At 41.5% G+C, this 15,594-nt stretch overlaps 1 protein-coding gene and 1 pseudogene across 1 annotated transcript; one reads left to right on the top strand and one right to left on the bottom strand.

The window, feature by feature from the left end:
* Positions 1-38: 38 nt before the first annotated feature.
* LOC119377483 (peptide methionine sulfoxide reductase) lies at positions 39-8,744 on the bottom strand. The gene is made up of 4 exons (XM_037646924.2): positions 8,670-8,744; positions 7,989-8,145; positions 1,443-1,694; positions 39-482 (listed from the first exon to the last, which is right to left on the bottom strand). Exons 2-4 carry the CDS (start codon positions 8,090-8,092, stop codon positions 269-271), a joined length of 570 nt encoding a protein of 189 aa, XP_037502852.1. The 5' UTR covers positions 8,093-8,145; positions 8,670-8,744; the 3' UTR covers positions 39-268.
* Positions 8,745-9,608: 864 nt separating this feature from the next.
* Positions 9,609-13,519, top strand: LOC119377482 (gastrula zinc finger protein XlCGF17.1-like; annotated as a pseudogene).
* Positions 13,520-15,594: the final 2,075 nt, after the last annotated feature.

Below are 15,594 nucleotides of genomic sequence, written 5' to 3' on the forward strand. Positions count from 1 at the left end.
CCATCTTTTCCGTAAAGTGACACCAGACAAAAGAACTAAGGAGGGAACACCTTTATTGCAAGTCCCACCACAAAGCTCACAGGGTACTGCAGCCAACATCAAACCTCAATTCAACGAGAGACAGATGCCTTGCCTCGATGAATGTCATAAGTGCACTGCCTGCATTACAATCCTGACAAGCAAAGGGCAGCATAGGTGCCAGAGTAACACAATTTTAGCGTATGTTAAGGAAAATGAGGCACCACATCATATTTGTGAAGCATTCTGGCTATGACCTCATGCACTGTCGAACCAGTACAGCCTGCACGTCTGTGAGTCCTAGCTTTTCACGCTCCGCTTCAAAATTAGCCAGGCTGCCACCGCCACAGCAGTAGCCATTCAACCGAGCCGCAACATGACTCTCCTTGAAATTCTTCAGACCTGCTTTCTTCAGGCTTTCACAAAGTGCAGCATTGCGTCGAAGCAGGTACTTCTGGTGGTAACTGGGAGAAAAGTGAGTATGTAAAATTAATTCAGCAGTTGTCACTAAACCTTTTACACTCTTTGGAAAATTTTACTCGTTTTAGGCAAGCATGGTTAAGGAACATTAAAGAGAAAACCGATTTTTCCCGTATTAGTTCATTACTCTTTAACAATACCAAAGTCACTGCAAGAAGACGCTTGGTAAACGAGAAAACGTGCAAAAAGAAAATACAGGGGGCGACGTCACTTTGACGTTCTTGCACCAATCGCCATGACGTCGCAGATTTTGGCGGTGTCTACTAAGGACCTACCTCGTTCCTAATTGGCAAAATTGAAGTACGCGGTCCTCTGAGGAGGCCAAAGACTTAACATACTAAGTTTTAAGAAATTTCGTGGAGACAATGTCACCAAAATATGAAAAATACATTTTGAAATCTGTGACGTCACGCACGGAGATTTCGGCACGAAATTTTAAAATGAAACATTGTCCTCGATTTTCTCCTCTATCATTAAGTAATCGTGGTAAAGTTAACGACCATTAGAGTTTTCAGAGTAAAATTTATAAATCCAAACCGATTCATTGTTTCACTTTTGTGTTCCTTTATAGCAAACTTTCACAATTCAGACAGCAAACATCAAGAAATCCTTGGAGCACAAAATGTGACGTTAACCAAATTTTTCACCAAAAATTCAAGACTGCCTCAAATATTGGTTTCTGTGTGCAGTGGCTTGAATCCACTGCACTAAGCTAGGCTGTTTACCATTATGGTACTCTGCTTAAAAATCACAGGTCCTGTTGATGATTTGAAACTATGGCTACTGAAAAACTGCTTCCTTTGTTAAGATAATTTTTCAATCAACAAAAACTACAGCAGTTAAAGCTGAGAGAGTTACCTTGAAAGCATGGATATGCAGCTTATGAAACATCTTTCCCAGCAAGCCCATGACAATGTGAACAAATGATACAAAAGCATACATACTCTTCAGCATCATAAAATGTTCCAGCAGCCATGATCTTCGTAGCAACTGGCTTGCCTATCTTTTTCTGCTGTTGCTTCAAGCTCTCCTCAGCAGCAGCTTTCTGTTCCTTGTCATGGTAAAAAATAGCAGACATATATTGTCGCTTGTGGCAGGCAGTTGGGTCATGAAATCCCCAAAACATGTCCAGAAGAGTCTTGTAGTCTGTCTTGGTAGGATCATAGTCGAGCTGAACAGTCTCTGTATGGTCACCACTGAAGGAGTAAAACACAAATCTACATCATGAGAAGGTCAGACACATTATCTTTGTTGCCACTAACAAATGCAATAAAGATAGTGAAACTAAATAGGTAGAGCACAAGGCAAACTCAGACAAAGTTCAGCATCTTAGTGCTCCTTCCTAAATCGGGTGTGTGGCGTTCTTATCTGAACTATTATATTAGAAAATGAAATGTTAAAGCATCTGAAAGTTCAGTATCTTTAGTATTCCTTGAAAACTGTTGAAATTTTTTTCAGCCGTGACCATTCCAGAACAACATGTGAACCTCCAATCTTCTGTCTAGTTTAAAAAAAAAGGGAAAAAGAAAGCATGCAGTGATTACTGTAGCAGTGGTAAAAAACTACACTTCCACTGGAATATCCTTTTTAATTTTGTGGCCAATACAAAGAAATGAGCAGTACAACCTCCACAATGACATTAATATGCATACAAGTAGAAGCATTTTTTTCTCTCAGTTTTTACATAAGCTTTCTTGAGTTGTAAATAAAACCAATGCATACTCTCCTTTATTTCAACGCAGGGTATTCAAAATAGCACAAAAGCTTCCACACACTGCATATAATACAAGGGGTCCGAAGCCCTGCCAACTCCTTTTAGAGTAAATATGTAGGCATGACACTTGGCTACATCATGCACTATCAGGAGGCTTGCTTGTCAGTGTTGCTTGCTAAAATAATCTATAGTTCAATTTCAAGAGCAAGGAAGCACTGAGCCGCATACATTCACCGTGAAGCTGTATATGGCTAGGCGAAACCAAAATTCATCTGTCCTATGTGTGCAAAAACGCTTAGCATGTATGTGCCACAGAAATTGGGCAAGCCCCACTACTCACCACTAGTACACTAAAAATTAAGAAGTCATCCGTGGGCAAAAACACATGTGTCACAGAAATTGGACAAATCCCACTACTCACCACTGGTCCTCTAAAAATGAGGAAGGGAACACACGGGCGGCAAACACCAATTAAGACTTCTGGACAGACATAACCAATACTAAAGACTTTAATGAACAGTCAGGATTAACCCGGCGATAAGCACTGGGGCCACACATTTCAGCTTCACTGGTTAACCATCTGTACGGAGTGCTTGGGCGATGATTTTTTTCTACAGTGAACAGGAATAGGGTAGCGCATCATCTGGAGCTGAAAATGTGGTTATTTTTGGCAATGACGGCCTGTGGTGCTATAGCACACTAGTCTAGTGCAGCATCTTCTGTTATCGCAGCCTGGATTAGTAAGCAGAGATAAGGGGCCTCCAAGATAAGCAGCTGCAGTTGCTGCGGTAGTCGTGCATGTCTGTGCAGAACTCGCTGCTGGTACCCTACTGTTTTTCATGCTGCATTCACCAGTTTTTCACCTCAGCCACTCACCTCAATTCACCTCAGCCACTGAGGCTGAGGCCTCAGCTGGAAGTCACGAGCTATGCCGCTGCCATGCCACTGTCATAGCCTCACAACTCACTACTAAGCTAGACAAGAGTAAAGACTGCCTGGCACCTAACACTTGTTCACAAAGCTCATCCTCTACCAATGAGACGGGTAACCCAGGTGGCAAAGATGTTGAGCTGTCTTCAGTGACTCAAATTCTTGCTGAATTAATTAAGGGTCAGCAACATATATCACAAGACATGGCAGACGTCAAGGCTTTCCATCAGGTCGTTATTTCAAGGTTTGATGCTTTAGAGCAGGGGTCTCAAACTCACCTCAGCTAGTGGGCCACAGTCACGAAATTTAGTCTCCCCAAGGGCCAAGGCAGTGAAAATTGGAACGGGGGGGTTGAGTGTGATTGGACAAATTGTCAGCTAACATTGCCATTCGAAAGAAGGCCTTTCCTATATCTCACATATGGGTTATTCCTGAAGGGGATTTGACACCAGGTTTCGAGAAACTTATCGATACTGATCTCCAGAATGACTGAAATCTGGACGCCGATTCTGAAACAGTTTTTGTTCCATGGTAATGTTAAAACATATGGTGACCACATCGGGTGTCTCACGAAAAAGATGGAAAAAATGCTTAATACCAGTCACATCTGTTTAGCTCATGAACATACTTATTAGGAATATTTTAAAATATATTGGGACAAAAACGGTCATGTGCAGAACGGGCCGCTAGTGCATGCGGAGACCCCTGCTTTAGAGACACGTGTGTCTGCATTAGAATCACTCCCAGCTACACTTCCTTCTACCACAAATAAAGTTAATAGCAAACTTCAGCAGCTACAAATCAAAATCAACCAACTTGCTTTGCACAATGATGATTTAGAAAACCAATCTTGCCGCAACAACTTCTACTGCATGGTTTCACCGACACACGTGATGAAACCCATGAGCATCTACTGTCTAACACTTCTGCATGGTTTAAAGAAAATTTGGGATTGAATGCCCAGGTATTGAAAGGTGTCACAGGATTGGTTAGAGGAATCCAGATCGCCCACGCCCCGTTACCGTGAAACTTCTTGACTATCACGAAAAAAACAATCATCCTTAAGAACAGCCGCAAACTTAAACTTTCGTATTTCTGAGGATCTTTCAATGCACATACGATCAATCAGAAAAAAAAGATATGGGAAGCGTCTAAGTCCTTTTGGGATAACGGTTTCATCATTCACCTAAGCTTTGACCATGCATTTATTGATAAAGTTAGATACAATTGGGACGATGATACTAACACTCACTAAGGTTCCTTCTCACCCAACAGTGGTTTCTTCTAACGTCCCCACTATTGCGCACTGAAGCCTCAGAAATCAATTACAGGAACCCCCTACGTGTCCTTAATATTAATGCCAGAAGCTTGGTTAATAAGTTTCCCAATTTTATTTCACTGATCTCCGCCCGTTCACCACATGCTATTGGAGTAACAGAAACTTGGTTGCGTGATAACATATATGATAGCAAGATGACACCTCCAGCCTTTACAGTTGTTAGAAGTGATAGACTTCATGGAAGGGGATGTAGTGTGCCATTATTCAGACCAAGTTTTCAACAATCCTCAGTCCACCTGATACCAAATAGATTTGGTGTAAGGTCTTTTTCGGAAGCATTTCTATAGTATTTGGCGTTATCTACCGCCCGCCATCATCAAGCATAGCTCAGCTGCTAGCTTTAACATCATTCATGCACGAACGCATATTTTCATCTTCAAGTTTGATCTGTCTTGGCGATTTTAATGCCCCCGGTATTTTGTGGCCATCTTGATTGCTCACCAACTATGATAGGGAAATATGCAAAGCACTGTTAGATTTTTCATTACGTTTTGGTTTAAAGCAAATTGTTGAAGCAAACACAAGAGGTACTGCAGTTTTAGATTTAGTTTTCGTTAGTCCCTGCCATTTAGATAATGGTTTCGAATGTCAGAGGTCATAGACAATATTTCCAACCACAAGGCCTTTCTTGTATGCATTTCTGTTCCACTTCGTTACCAGCTTTTTATGTATTCTACTTTCCCCCGATTTTTCATGTGCTGTCGATGCATCTATTTTGGATCTTTTATGAGATTCCTTTGACGATTTTGAACGACTCAGCGAATCTAATGATGTAAATTTTTTGGTGGCTTCTTCGGAAAAATTGTGGCAATTTCCATCCAGCGCTTCATCCCTCTGAAACCAAGAAAGAAAAATCCCCGTCTTCCTTGGATTTTGCATGACGTACTTCGCCTGTCGCATCGTGTTGCTAGGTTAAGGCGTTTAAAACGAGTAACTCACTTACAATAGACGAACTTAATCTCGCTAAGGAGAAACTTCGTCTCAAAATTAATTTGTCAAAAGGCTTGTACTTCACAGTAACATTACAAAACCTAATGAAATAACCCTAAAAAATTTTGGTCATCGATATTGCCGACCTCAACTTTTACAAGTACGGTTTTTTAAGTGATGTACCTTGCAGCAACCCATTAATTATCGCCACTGCATTCAGTGAACATTTTCAGTCGGTATTCGCAATCGATAACTTCAATGTACTTTTATCTGATCTTTTATCGAGGTCACTTGTTATTTCATGTTGTCACACTTCATTGTTGCCTTTCATTGTTTCGCACATGACCGTCATTGCCCGTAGCAACAAGTGTTGCGCTGCTAGGCACGTAGGTGAAGGCATCTGGGGAAGGGCTCCATTTTTTTTTAACACATTATCATATAATACTTTCCATTCATTCATAGGCATATCGTGTATGGTATTGTTTCTTGTGACAATACATACTACTGTAACATTCCTTCTATTCTGAATGTACAAAATCGGGCTATTTGCATTATAACAGAAAACACTTTTTCCTCAAATGCCACCATTTTAATATGTGCAAATTACATTGTCTCTGTTACTAACTTCCACAACTATCATCTAGAAATCTTACTTTTGAGATTACATGAACTTTTGTACTAATTCATGAGCTATAACTTGCTTTCTGATCCTGATAACAACACAGACATAAGAATTTAAGAAACGACTGGACAAGCAATGACTTGGAACTGAGCGCTTGTCCCATCATTTCCAAGTTCTTTTATCCATGTTCTTTATGTGCTGATGCCCAAGATGAAGCTTGTCAGAAGGAATGCCAGTGAATTAGGAGTTTTTACGCATTATACCATGGTGCCAACACATTGTAAATAGTGCAAATACATTGCATATGTGCATTTATCAGAGCGAACATTTCGTAGGTTCCATTTGGCTCTTACTATTACATTTTTTTTTCACTCTGAAGACCTAAGAGCCTTGTACATATGTTGTCGACATAGTAAATGATGCAAATGCAGAGTGTGCACCAATATGTGCATCAAACTAGTGTGCACATATTGTAAATGATGCAAACACAGGGTGTACTACACCAAAGAATGACGTGAAGAATTTTGCCTGAAAATTTTGCCTGGACTGGCACAGCAAACGAATTTCATGTCATTTTTTCCAGTTTTGAAACAACATGCTTTTGTACTACAGGATTTCATTTTGAGACTGTTGTTGGCCACCGTTCAGATGATATGCATTATACGACATAAAAACACCAGATCTTTTTGTGTATGTCTCTAACTGCCCAATATGGTCAATGATGATAATGTGTAAATTCATAATAGCAATATTCACTATACCAGATCCACCATAGTCACAGCTTCACTGGCTCCCATTTTTAAATTAATGGATGGGCTCTGAACTTTTGTTCTTAAGTTCACATTTCTTTGCCTACAACACCCTACAACTACTGGACCTTCCTACTGGACCTTCCATAATCATCCAATTGAGAGTAACTGGTGAAAGCTTATTTGTGAATTCAACTAAAAAAATCGGGTTGTGTCTACTACGCAAATAAGGCCATGTATCCAATATGCATGAACTGAACATTAGAGAAAATTACCTGTACAAATGTAAACTAAAAAATAAACTGCCTCACGGAGGTCATGTTTGTTTGACTATATGCAAGCTCACTCAACCATGCCAGTAAATTCTGACCTAGTAAGTTGTGCCAGGTTTATGCCAGGCTCTATGCAAAGAAATAAACGCTCCTCTCCACTGACCGCACCAAAGTACAAAGATCTATCATTTCATGACTCATGTTATAATTATAAAAACATTTTTAGTAGCCATTTCTTTGACACAGCTTTGCTCAGTTCTGAGACTTCCAATTGCCGTCCAACTGGTAAAGTTCTGATTAGAACCAGCCGGTATTTAGGGCCCCTAACCAGTTCCTACTTACATATTCCACCATGAAACCCTTGTTAATCAACACGACCCCTCAGATATGAACAGATGCATACAATGAGGATGAAATGAAACTATCTATACCGACTGGACATGTACTGTGGTCCATTTAGCCCTGTCCTATAGCACCAACAGGTCCCATAATGTCAAATTCGAATGCTTAATACCAACTGAACTTAAAATGATGCTCAAGCATTTTAAGTGGTACAAAATGTTCCAATGGGTTGACACCAACTAGAATTGTGCAACCAGTTGGACTATCCAATATATCAATTTGAAAGCAGCTGTTCGACTAATTCTCCAAATGGAAAAGTCTGCACGGATTGACATGAAGATTTGGAACTGTAAATTAAAGCACAAATAGACTATCCCATTCAAGTGCAGCATTCCAATTGGTTATCCACTTCATTACATTTCTTGGGTACAATTGCAAACAACTGGAATGGCCAGTTATATCAATTGACTAGTTTGACTGGGCTGCAGCATTAGAACAGAACGGCATGTCGCTTTAGCTTCTCTTCCTGTAAGCTGCCTAGGTAAGCAGATAGGACACTACCTATGTAATGCCGTGTCAGCGAGTTACTTACAGGTTCCGATAAGTTGGGTCCTTCGTAGTTCCACCAGTGTACCCGACACGGGTACGGACAACCCCCGGGCGCAGCCGTACTGCGCCTCGGGGAACCAGAATCATGCTAATGCTAAGGTTGCTTTCTTGACTGGCACGTTTGGTTCGTACAACGGCATCTGCAATAGAGCAGCACATTGAAGACGCACATCAAACCTATCAGCTGCTAAGAGGTCGTAGTACTGTTAAAGGAGGAAATATATATATAGTGTGGCGAGCTGGCGCCGACTTTGAGGGGCTAAAATCGGCAGTTATGCGAAGCGATTCTTTAGATTCATTTCGTACCTCATGACACGAAAGCGCCTCGCCCATTACTGCGAAATCCAGCTTCAGGCACTGTAAACGATACGACCCAAGGCCAACACGTACGACCAGATTCCTACGGCGCACGAAAGTTTGGCTGCAACTCGCGTTCCACTCGACGGCAGGCAAGCAAACGTACCTCGCTCAGCCGCTCAGAAACAAGGAACAACTGCCGAATAGGGACGAACGGAAAACGCATAAGGAACTGCGTTATCGGCACTGCTCTTTTCATTTCCGACGGATTCTGCGTCACAGCCAGTCGTTCACAGCGGATATGAAACAAGCAAGGCCGCAGTGTGGCAGCCCGCTGCAGTTACCACAGCTCTCAAACGGTAGCTACCTTGCTCGATCGCAGCGATTGCAGCAAACTCGCGGGGCACAGAGTTGCTAAGGCCCAGGAACTGGCAACAACCCGCGGCTGGGCGGGCTCGGCGTTCGCTTGCGCGCTTCGACACGCGAGCATATGCGCGTCGATGGTATTCGTTTCGTTTTCCTTCTCTAATCCGTCCTATCGCAGAAATGCGCAAGCGGTCAGCTTTTCTTTCTTTCTTTTTTTAAAGGCATGATTTACGTGTGAAACAATTACACTACACTTTAATTAATCCGTAGCACCTGCATCACAGAGTGGACTTTATGAAATTATGACTGTTCTGTTTCATTCAGCAGGCGACAGAGTTTTGTCTGCGTGATTTCAAGCTAGACCGCAAAAGACAGGAAATAGCGGTATCTGTTTTGTTTTTTTTTTTTAATTTCGAAAGCCTGCTCTTAGTGTCATAAATACACATACAATTTGCTTCATATGTGGGTTTGCCTGACGGCAGTTCAAATCTGAATTGCATATGCTTTGTCTAGGCAATTGACACAGTCTTTCCTTTGAGGCTTTTTTTTTTCTCCGTATATATGGAGAATTCCGCGCAAGTGTTGGTGTTTTTGCGATCGCCCCATGTAATCTTAGCATGTCAGCTAGGGCCTGCTTTCAATTTATGCTAGTAACGTCGCTACCTTTTTGTCCTTGTATCCTGTTAAAAAGCAAATGTGTAACTTTCGCCTGCTTCGTTATACATGCCGTCACTTCGACAGCAGCATTCCTGCTCTACACCATCACCGTGAACTACGGTTTTCGGATCCCTATCCGAGAACGAAACAAGCGTGTCGTCTGCTCTTCGCCATCCAACGCGCGATTGGGCAGTTTTTCTGGTGACGTAACAAAACTTCCGACACGATTTGTTGAGCAAGTGGGGTATGGCATCTCGGGGCATCTCTTTCATCCTTCCTTTACGAACGTAGAAACATACGTTTGTTGATATTTCAGCTCGGCAACCATGTCTGTGTTGTGGCATAAATGTCGAAGATGCCCTTTTTTTTCGTAGAATGATCCAGTTGTGAAAAGATCAAACGTTATAGCCTGCTACGACAACACCAAGGTTTGTGCGCGTCATTTTTTTTTTTCTAGACCGTGAGGTATTTCAATGCATGCGCATAAGTCTCCGGCTGCACAGCTGTACCTGTTTCGTCTTTGCGCTGTATTCCTCCACTGTATTAGTTTTTTAAACAAACAGGTCACGTTATTTCTCAGAGGTCATGTCGATGTGGTGAAGATTATTTATCGAGTTCCTCTCGAGCGACTGTATACGTCTAAAACGCGTTGCTGTTACTAGCATGTTGCCCGTTCGCGTATTCGAATCGTAAAACAGAACTTGACACAGCACCGCTTTGCGTTCGTCGGTTCTCAAATGTTTTGGTTTTCTGAAGATGCTTTGCACCACTTGCGAAAGAAAAAGAGAAGAAACGGGCCTGGTTGTCTGCCAGTTCGCGTTGTTTGTTAGTCGTAAACGCGTTGTTCGCTTTGGGGTTGTCGCTGCCTCAGCTGGTGATGGTCGCGTGCGTCGCTGTGCGGTCTTGCTTTCATCCCAGCATATCAGTCTGATAAGCGGAAGCATGGCGCGTGTGCTGTGCCTTTGACGTTTTGGCAGATTTGTTTCTGTTTAATGCTGGAGATGACTTCATTATGATCTGTGACTAATCGATTAGAATCGAGCGTAGTGGTAAATCGGTGAAGGCCATGTTTCTCGGCCAGCTGATCTGTGGTGACCGCGTTGCCGTGAATTATCCGATGACAACATAAAGTAATCACACCTCTAGAGTGCATCTTCCAACTTTGTAACTAAGTATGCATTTGTAGTGGTAGTCGAATGGTTAACCTGGCGCTGAGCACTTCCTTTATCGCAATCTTACTACGTGTGCAAAGTGCTGCTTTCACGGAAGAACAAATGTGAATTAAGACACCGCCGAAAGCAAAATTTTGGCGTTTAGCTGTGCAGCTGTCCTTTAATCACACATTTTATTTATTACGGAGATCTGAATTTGAAACGGGTCGGTAGTAAGTGATCGAGTGTTTGTATTCACGCAACTGCTAAATGAGCTAACCATTTGGGATCTTTAAAAGAGAGGGAAAAGTTTGAGCTTAGTACTGAGAAAGTAGTGTTTCAAACGGCATATGACGCTCAGCACCTTGAACCTAGGTATTATGGTGTTTCATGTCGGGCATTTCATACACAAATTTGCACTGGTTAGTAGCACATTATCATTTTCGTATAAAAATTTGTGGTGATCATTGTCTGAAAGGTACGTCTTGTGATGACAGCGGAGGTGGCTGCTAAATACACTTTCCTGCAAACAAAAATAGTTGCCTGATATGCAGCCTTATTGAATTTAGAGGAGTAGTGATTAGATGTTTTCACCAGGTTCTTTTTTTTTTGACTATACAGAAGTTTTTTTTAATGCATTGGCAGGTAGCACATTTCTAATCCTTAGAACTGGATAGCTAAAAAGGCCAACATTATATGCATAATTTTTAAATGCAAAGACGAGTAATTTACAAAATTGCAATAATTATGTTTTTAATGCAGTTATTGTGCTTTATGAATTGCATCCTGCTAGACAAACAGTAACACAATCCACGTCAAGCAAGTTCTGGGGACGATGCCAGTTTCAGGTGGGCACATTCAAACTTGGAGTAAAAATGCATCGCTGTTCCATTTCCTTTTTAAACAAAATGCCATGACGTGCATGCTAGCACATGAAGACACGGGAAACCAATTTATATCTGAGTGCACTCTTTGTGAATGAACATACTGAAATCGGTGTCATCCTGAGAATTTGTTCCATGCCCCATCAACTTATCAGCTACAGTTTGTAAGTTGAATATGTGCTGGAAAATAGTTAAGAATGTTAGGGAAGTTTATTTATCGATTACATACATTGATTTCTTGTGCAAGTGAAACAATTTCTTGCATAATTCAGTCCAAGGTCTGGAATTGTGCTAATTGTAACAGGTTGTATTTGCAGGAATGCCTGTTCTTACACAAACATGGCACTTCCCCCGATTCTAGATTTTGTGCCCTGAAGGAAGTTGTTTTGAATCCTGAATAGCGTCTGGGCAGCTGCATAAAAAAAAGGTAATGCTTTCTGTATATGCAGCTTGCCATTCAAGCTTCAACATGTAGAAATGTACTTGAACTGTACACGTGCTGTGCTGTCTTTTGCCACATGCTCTCTGAAGAAATATTAATTTACAGGCAGTTGTTTCTTGGGAGGGTGAACCTTGCTGAAATATAAACAAGCAAGTTGAAAATATGCACATGACTAACAAAAGAAAATACAGGTATGAGGGTACTTCGTGTAGTGAATTGTACTAGAGCAAGTACAATGGCAAACAGACACAATTACATGGCTTATCGCTACATGTACGTGATGAGAATGTTTGATGTTCAATGGCACAAGGGCCAAGTCTGGCGAAAGAGTTCTGCGCAAGTAAGTACTGAAATAGTGACACTTGAATACCTGAATTTTGTGCGGCAAAGCACAAAGGCACTTGAAGATTCCGCAATCCCCAAGTCACATTTTCTGGTGTTCCTACAGTGAAGCACTTTTATTTCGACTAGCGCTGCTTTCTGGTGCCCATTCCAGCTCTCACCAATGCTCGAATCACTCACAGTAGCATGATGTTGAAATGGCTTTCCTGGATTGGTGGGGTCACCTTAGGCATCCTAAGAAAGCAAGAGGTCTGCCTTGTGAGCAATATATGACATGGCCGTGTTTCACTTTGTGTTGTCCACATTACATCTCGCTTTGATTTAGTTCCCAACCCTCATATCTGTGCAGGCAGTGGTATCATAGTGAACTTGACAGTGCATTGCTCTTGCTGTATTGGCCGGTATTCTGCACGATATGTAGATAAACTCGGTACAAAAGTACGTTTCTAGCCTGTCATTGGCAAGTTGTACACTGTGACAGGAATCATTTCTTGGCGTTGCTGTGGTTGTAGTAAGTGGTTATTATTTGGGGAAATATATACAAAAAGCAGGGAATGAAAAGCAAATTTCACTTCTGGCTGCATTGCAATGTCTAGCATGAGCAGCTGACATCTGAATGGCGGTCGGCATTGGCTGCAGCAGGAGGGTAGTGAAAGAAAGGGAGAGAATAGAGTGCAACTATTTGAATTTTGCAGAGAAGCAGCTAGAACATAACATTATTATCATAATAACATTATCAACACAGACATCATTACAAAATTTTACAGTTGAACAGGAAACGGTGCCTTTTTTTTGTCATCATTTCTTTTTTCAAAACACTGTTGCCATTTACAGGTTGTACGTGCTCGGGGCTGTGGCATGGCTTGGCACAAGTGTGGTGCATGTGGAAAGCGCTTTGCTTTCCTCAAGAGCTTGGAGGAACACCAGCGCACACACTCCACAGGAAGCCCTCCTACTGAGGCCTTTGAGTGTGAGCTGTGTGCACTTAAGTTCAGCGTGCTTTCTGAATATCGATCCCACCAGCCAGCACCACTGTGGCCAAACATCACCGGACGGCTGCACAGCTGGGGATCGATCGTATGCACTTGATGAGGACGATACTGATGGCCAATACTCAGAAACACCACTGAAAGGTTTTGAATGCCAGGGATGCACCAAGAAGTTTGCCACCGCATTTTCACGTGAGCGGCACTATCAGCGCAAGCCACACCACCATGTTCCCAGGAGCGACGTCGCTACCACATCAAAGACTACAAGGTTGGCCGTAGCCTTGTCATTGCAAGAACAGTACGGTAGCATGGTTGGCTCGTGCTGCATCACCTCAAGTGTCGTAGTTGAAACAGTCTTATTCCAACGGTGTGTTGTGGTAAGCAAAATGTGAAGGAAAATGGGACATTAATTTTGTCAGTTGGCAGAGAATTTGACAGAAAAGCTCAATTTTTCAGGCATATTTTCACTACCCTTATGTCAGCTTCCAAAGTTGCTTGGAAATTCAACCTATTTGTGATGCAGATCAGCGTTTGCATTTGAGGAAAGCGCCTTCTAATAAGCCTTATGAGGTGTGCAGTCTTTAAAAAGAATTTGCAGGCCACCGTGTGTGTGACCAGAAAGAACTGTTTGTGTAATGTAGTGCCGTTCCTGTAGCATTCCTGGAGCTACAGAGCTTGAAAGAGCGAAAAGGACAATGTGAACCTCTGCAACGCTTTAAAGCATCAAGAGTTCAGTAGGGACTCACAACTTCGGCTGCCATTGTAGTCATATAAAGCCGACCCTGCACACTTGTGACGGGGGCTGTACATTGGACCATCCTGCAGCTGTTGTTGCTTGTAATGTGCACTCATACTGGTGTTTTTGCATGGTTTATCATGATACTTGGTGTTTGTTTGTCATACATTTCAGCTTGCAAGTTTCTTTATTAATTGTATCAGAACTTCAAAGCAAGCAGCTTTATAAAGTACCATGAAATAATGTTGTCATAAATGCATATAAGTATCCAGGCCACATAAAGAATTATTACTATAAATGAATTGCTTTCCTTTTTCTTTTGTGGCTGTGAATAGTTTAGTTGTGTGTTTCATCTTTTTGCTGTGTTGCATCAATGCCATCTCCTTTTCAATGCTGCATTGTATTCACATAAGAGGAAAGTGGCACTGAGCAAGCTGCGTGTAGCAATTGGCTAAACATTCATGTTGAACAAATTTTGTCGTTTTCATTTTTTAAGTTCATATTGTGAACAGTTACGGTATACACTTCACATTGCCTGCCTCGTTTCCACAACATGCATGTTCTATTGTTCATGTATCCTTGTTTGTTGTGCCTATGAAGCCTTGTATCTTGCAGTATGTTTCTGAAAAGTATTCTAGGTCCTGCTGAGCTATATTTTTACAGCGCTTGTATGTGCACATTAAGTCTTTCCAGCACACACTCAGGTCAAAGGGCATGAGAAAGCAGTGGTAGATCACACATTTTTTTTTTTTTTACTGTTGCCTGAGAGGACAAGAAGTCCAGGTCTCCAAGCACAGGGACATCAGCGAAGCCATATTTTTTAATGTATTGAACTTTGCGAGAATATTTCGCTGGTTTCCCACAAACACTAAAGGTTTGCAGAACAGAACCAGGGGTTAGTGACATCCATAACATTCTTTGTGAATGGTACTCTCACTGGCCAACTACCTTTAGTAACATTATTTTCACTGTCATGATAAATCAGCCCATTTTCTCCAACATATATTAGCGCAGTTCTCTTGTTGTTTATATTGATGCCACATTTTTGCTGCGACTGCTGCTAATGGTAGCAAGTTGCCATCGAGCCAATACTATTCGCTTGTGGTGATGTTTTAAATTCATTAACATAGCTTTCTTAGCTGTTTTCAATAAAATATTTATGAACACAGGAAGCAAATTGCATTTCTGTGGTAACTAAGCTATTTGTACAGCAAATCAGTGGTCATAGACGAAAGTTGAAGCAAACAGACATGTCTGGGCCAACCGCATCGGCCTACTGCGAGTTCCTACATCTGTGCAAGATTTATATATATATATTTTTCTTGTACCCTGTTTCCGTAATATCACCAACGTCCTTAATGTTTTTAAGTAAGCTTGATGACCTTGAGATTTTGACAATGCAGCTTGTAGTATTATCCTCCACTACGTAAACGCAATATTTCAGAAAATCGGACCCCTCTGTTTCTAGTGTGCACCTTACGTTTACATTACACAAATGTGTAGCTAGTAGTCATTATACTGTGCAAAACAAGACAGCCACCATGTCTTCAATTATTGCTAGTCATAATTGGACTGCATTTTTAAATCAAAGTTTAGTTTTTTAAATAATGTAAGTGCATTGACACTGCTTGTTCCCAATTGCAGCTGTCCTGTACAAGTGTAAGAGAGAGTAAAGTACATCTCAGTTGACAGCGAACTTCAAATTCAGAACAAAACTTCGGAGTA

The sequence above is a fragment of the Rhipicephalus sanguineus genome, unplaced genomic scaffold (assembly GCF_013339695.2).
Source record: "Rhipicephalus sanguineus isolate Rsan-2018 unplaced genomic scaffold, BIME_Rsan_1.4 Seq479, whole genome shotgun sequence".
Taxonomy (NCBI): Eukaryota; Metazoa; Arthropoda; class Arachnida; order Ixodida; family Ixodidae; genus Rhipicephalus; species Rhipicephalus sanguineus.

Bases quoted from the DNA above. Each gene is read 5' to 3' on its own strand.
- LOC119377483 (XM_037646924.2), bottom strand. From the start codon at position 8,092: ATGATTCTGGTTCCCCGAGGCGCAGTACGGCTGCGCCCGGGGGTTGTC. The intron at 1,695-7,988 runs GTAAGTAACTCG...TTACTCCTTCAG, and splicing joins GACCCAACTTATCGGAACCT to TGGTGACCATACAGAGACTG. The intron at 483-1,442 runs GTATGTATGCTT...CTTTTCTCCCAG, and splicing joins ACATTTTATGATGCTGAAGA to TTACCACCAGAAGTACCTGC.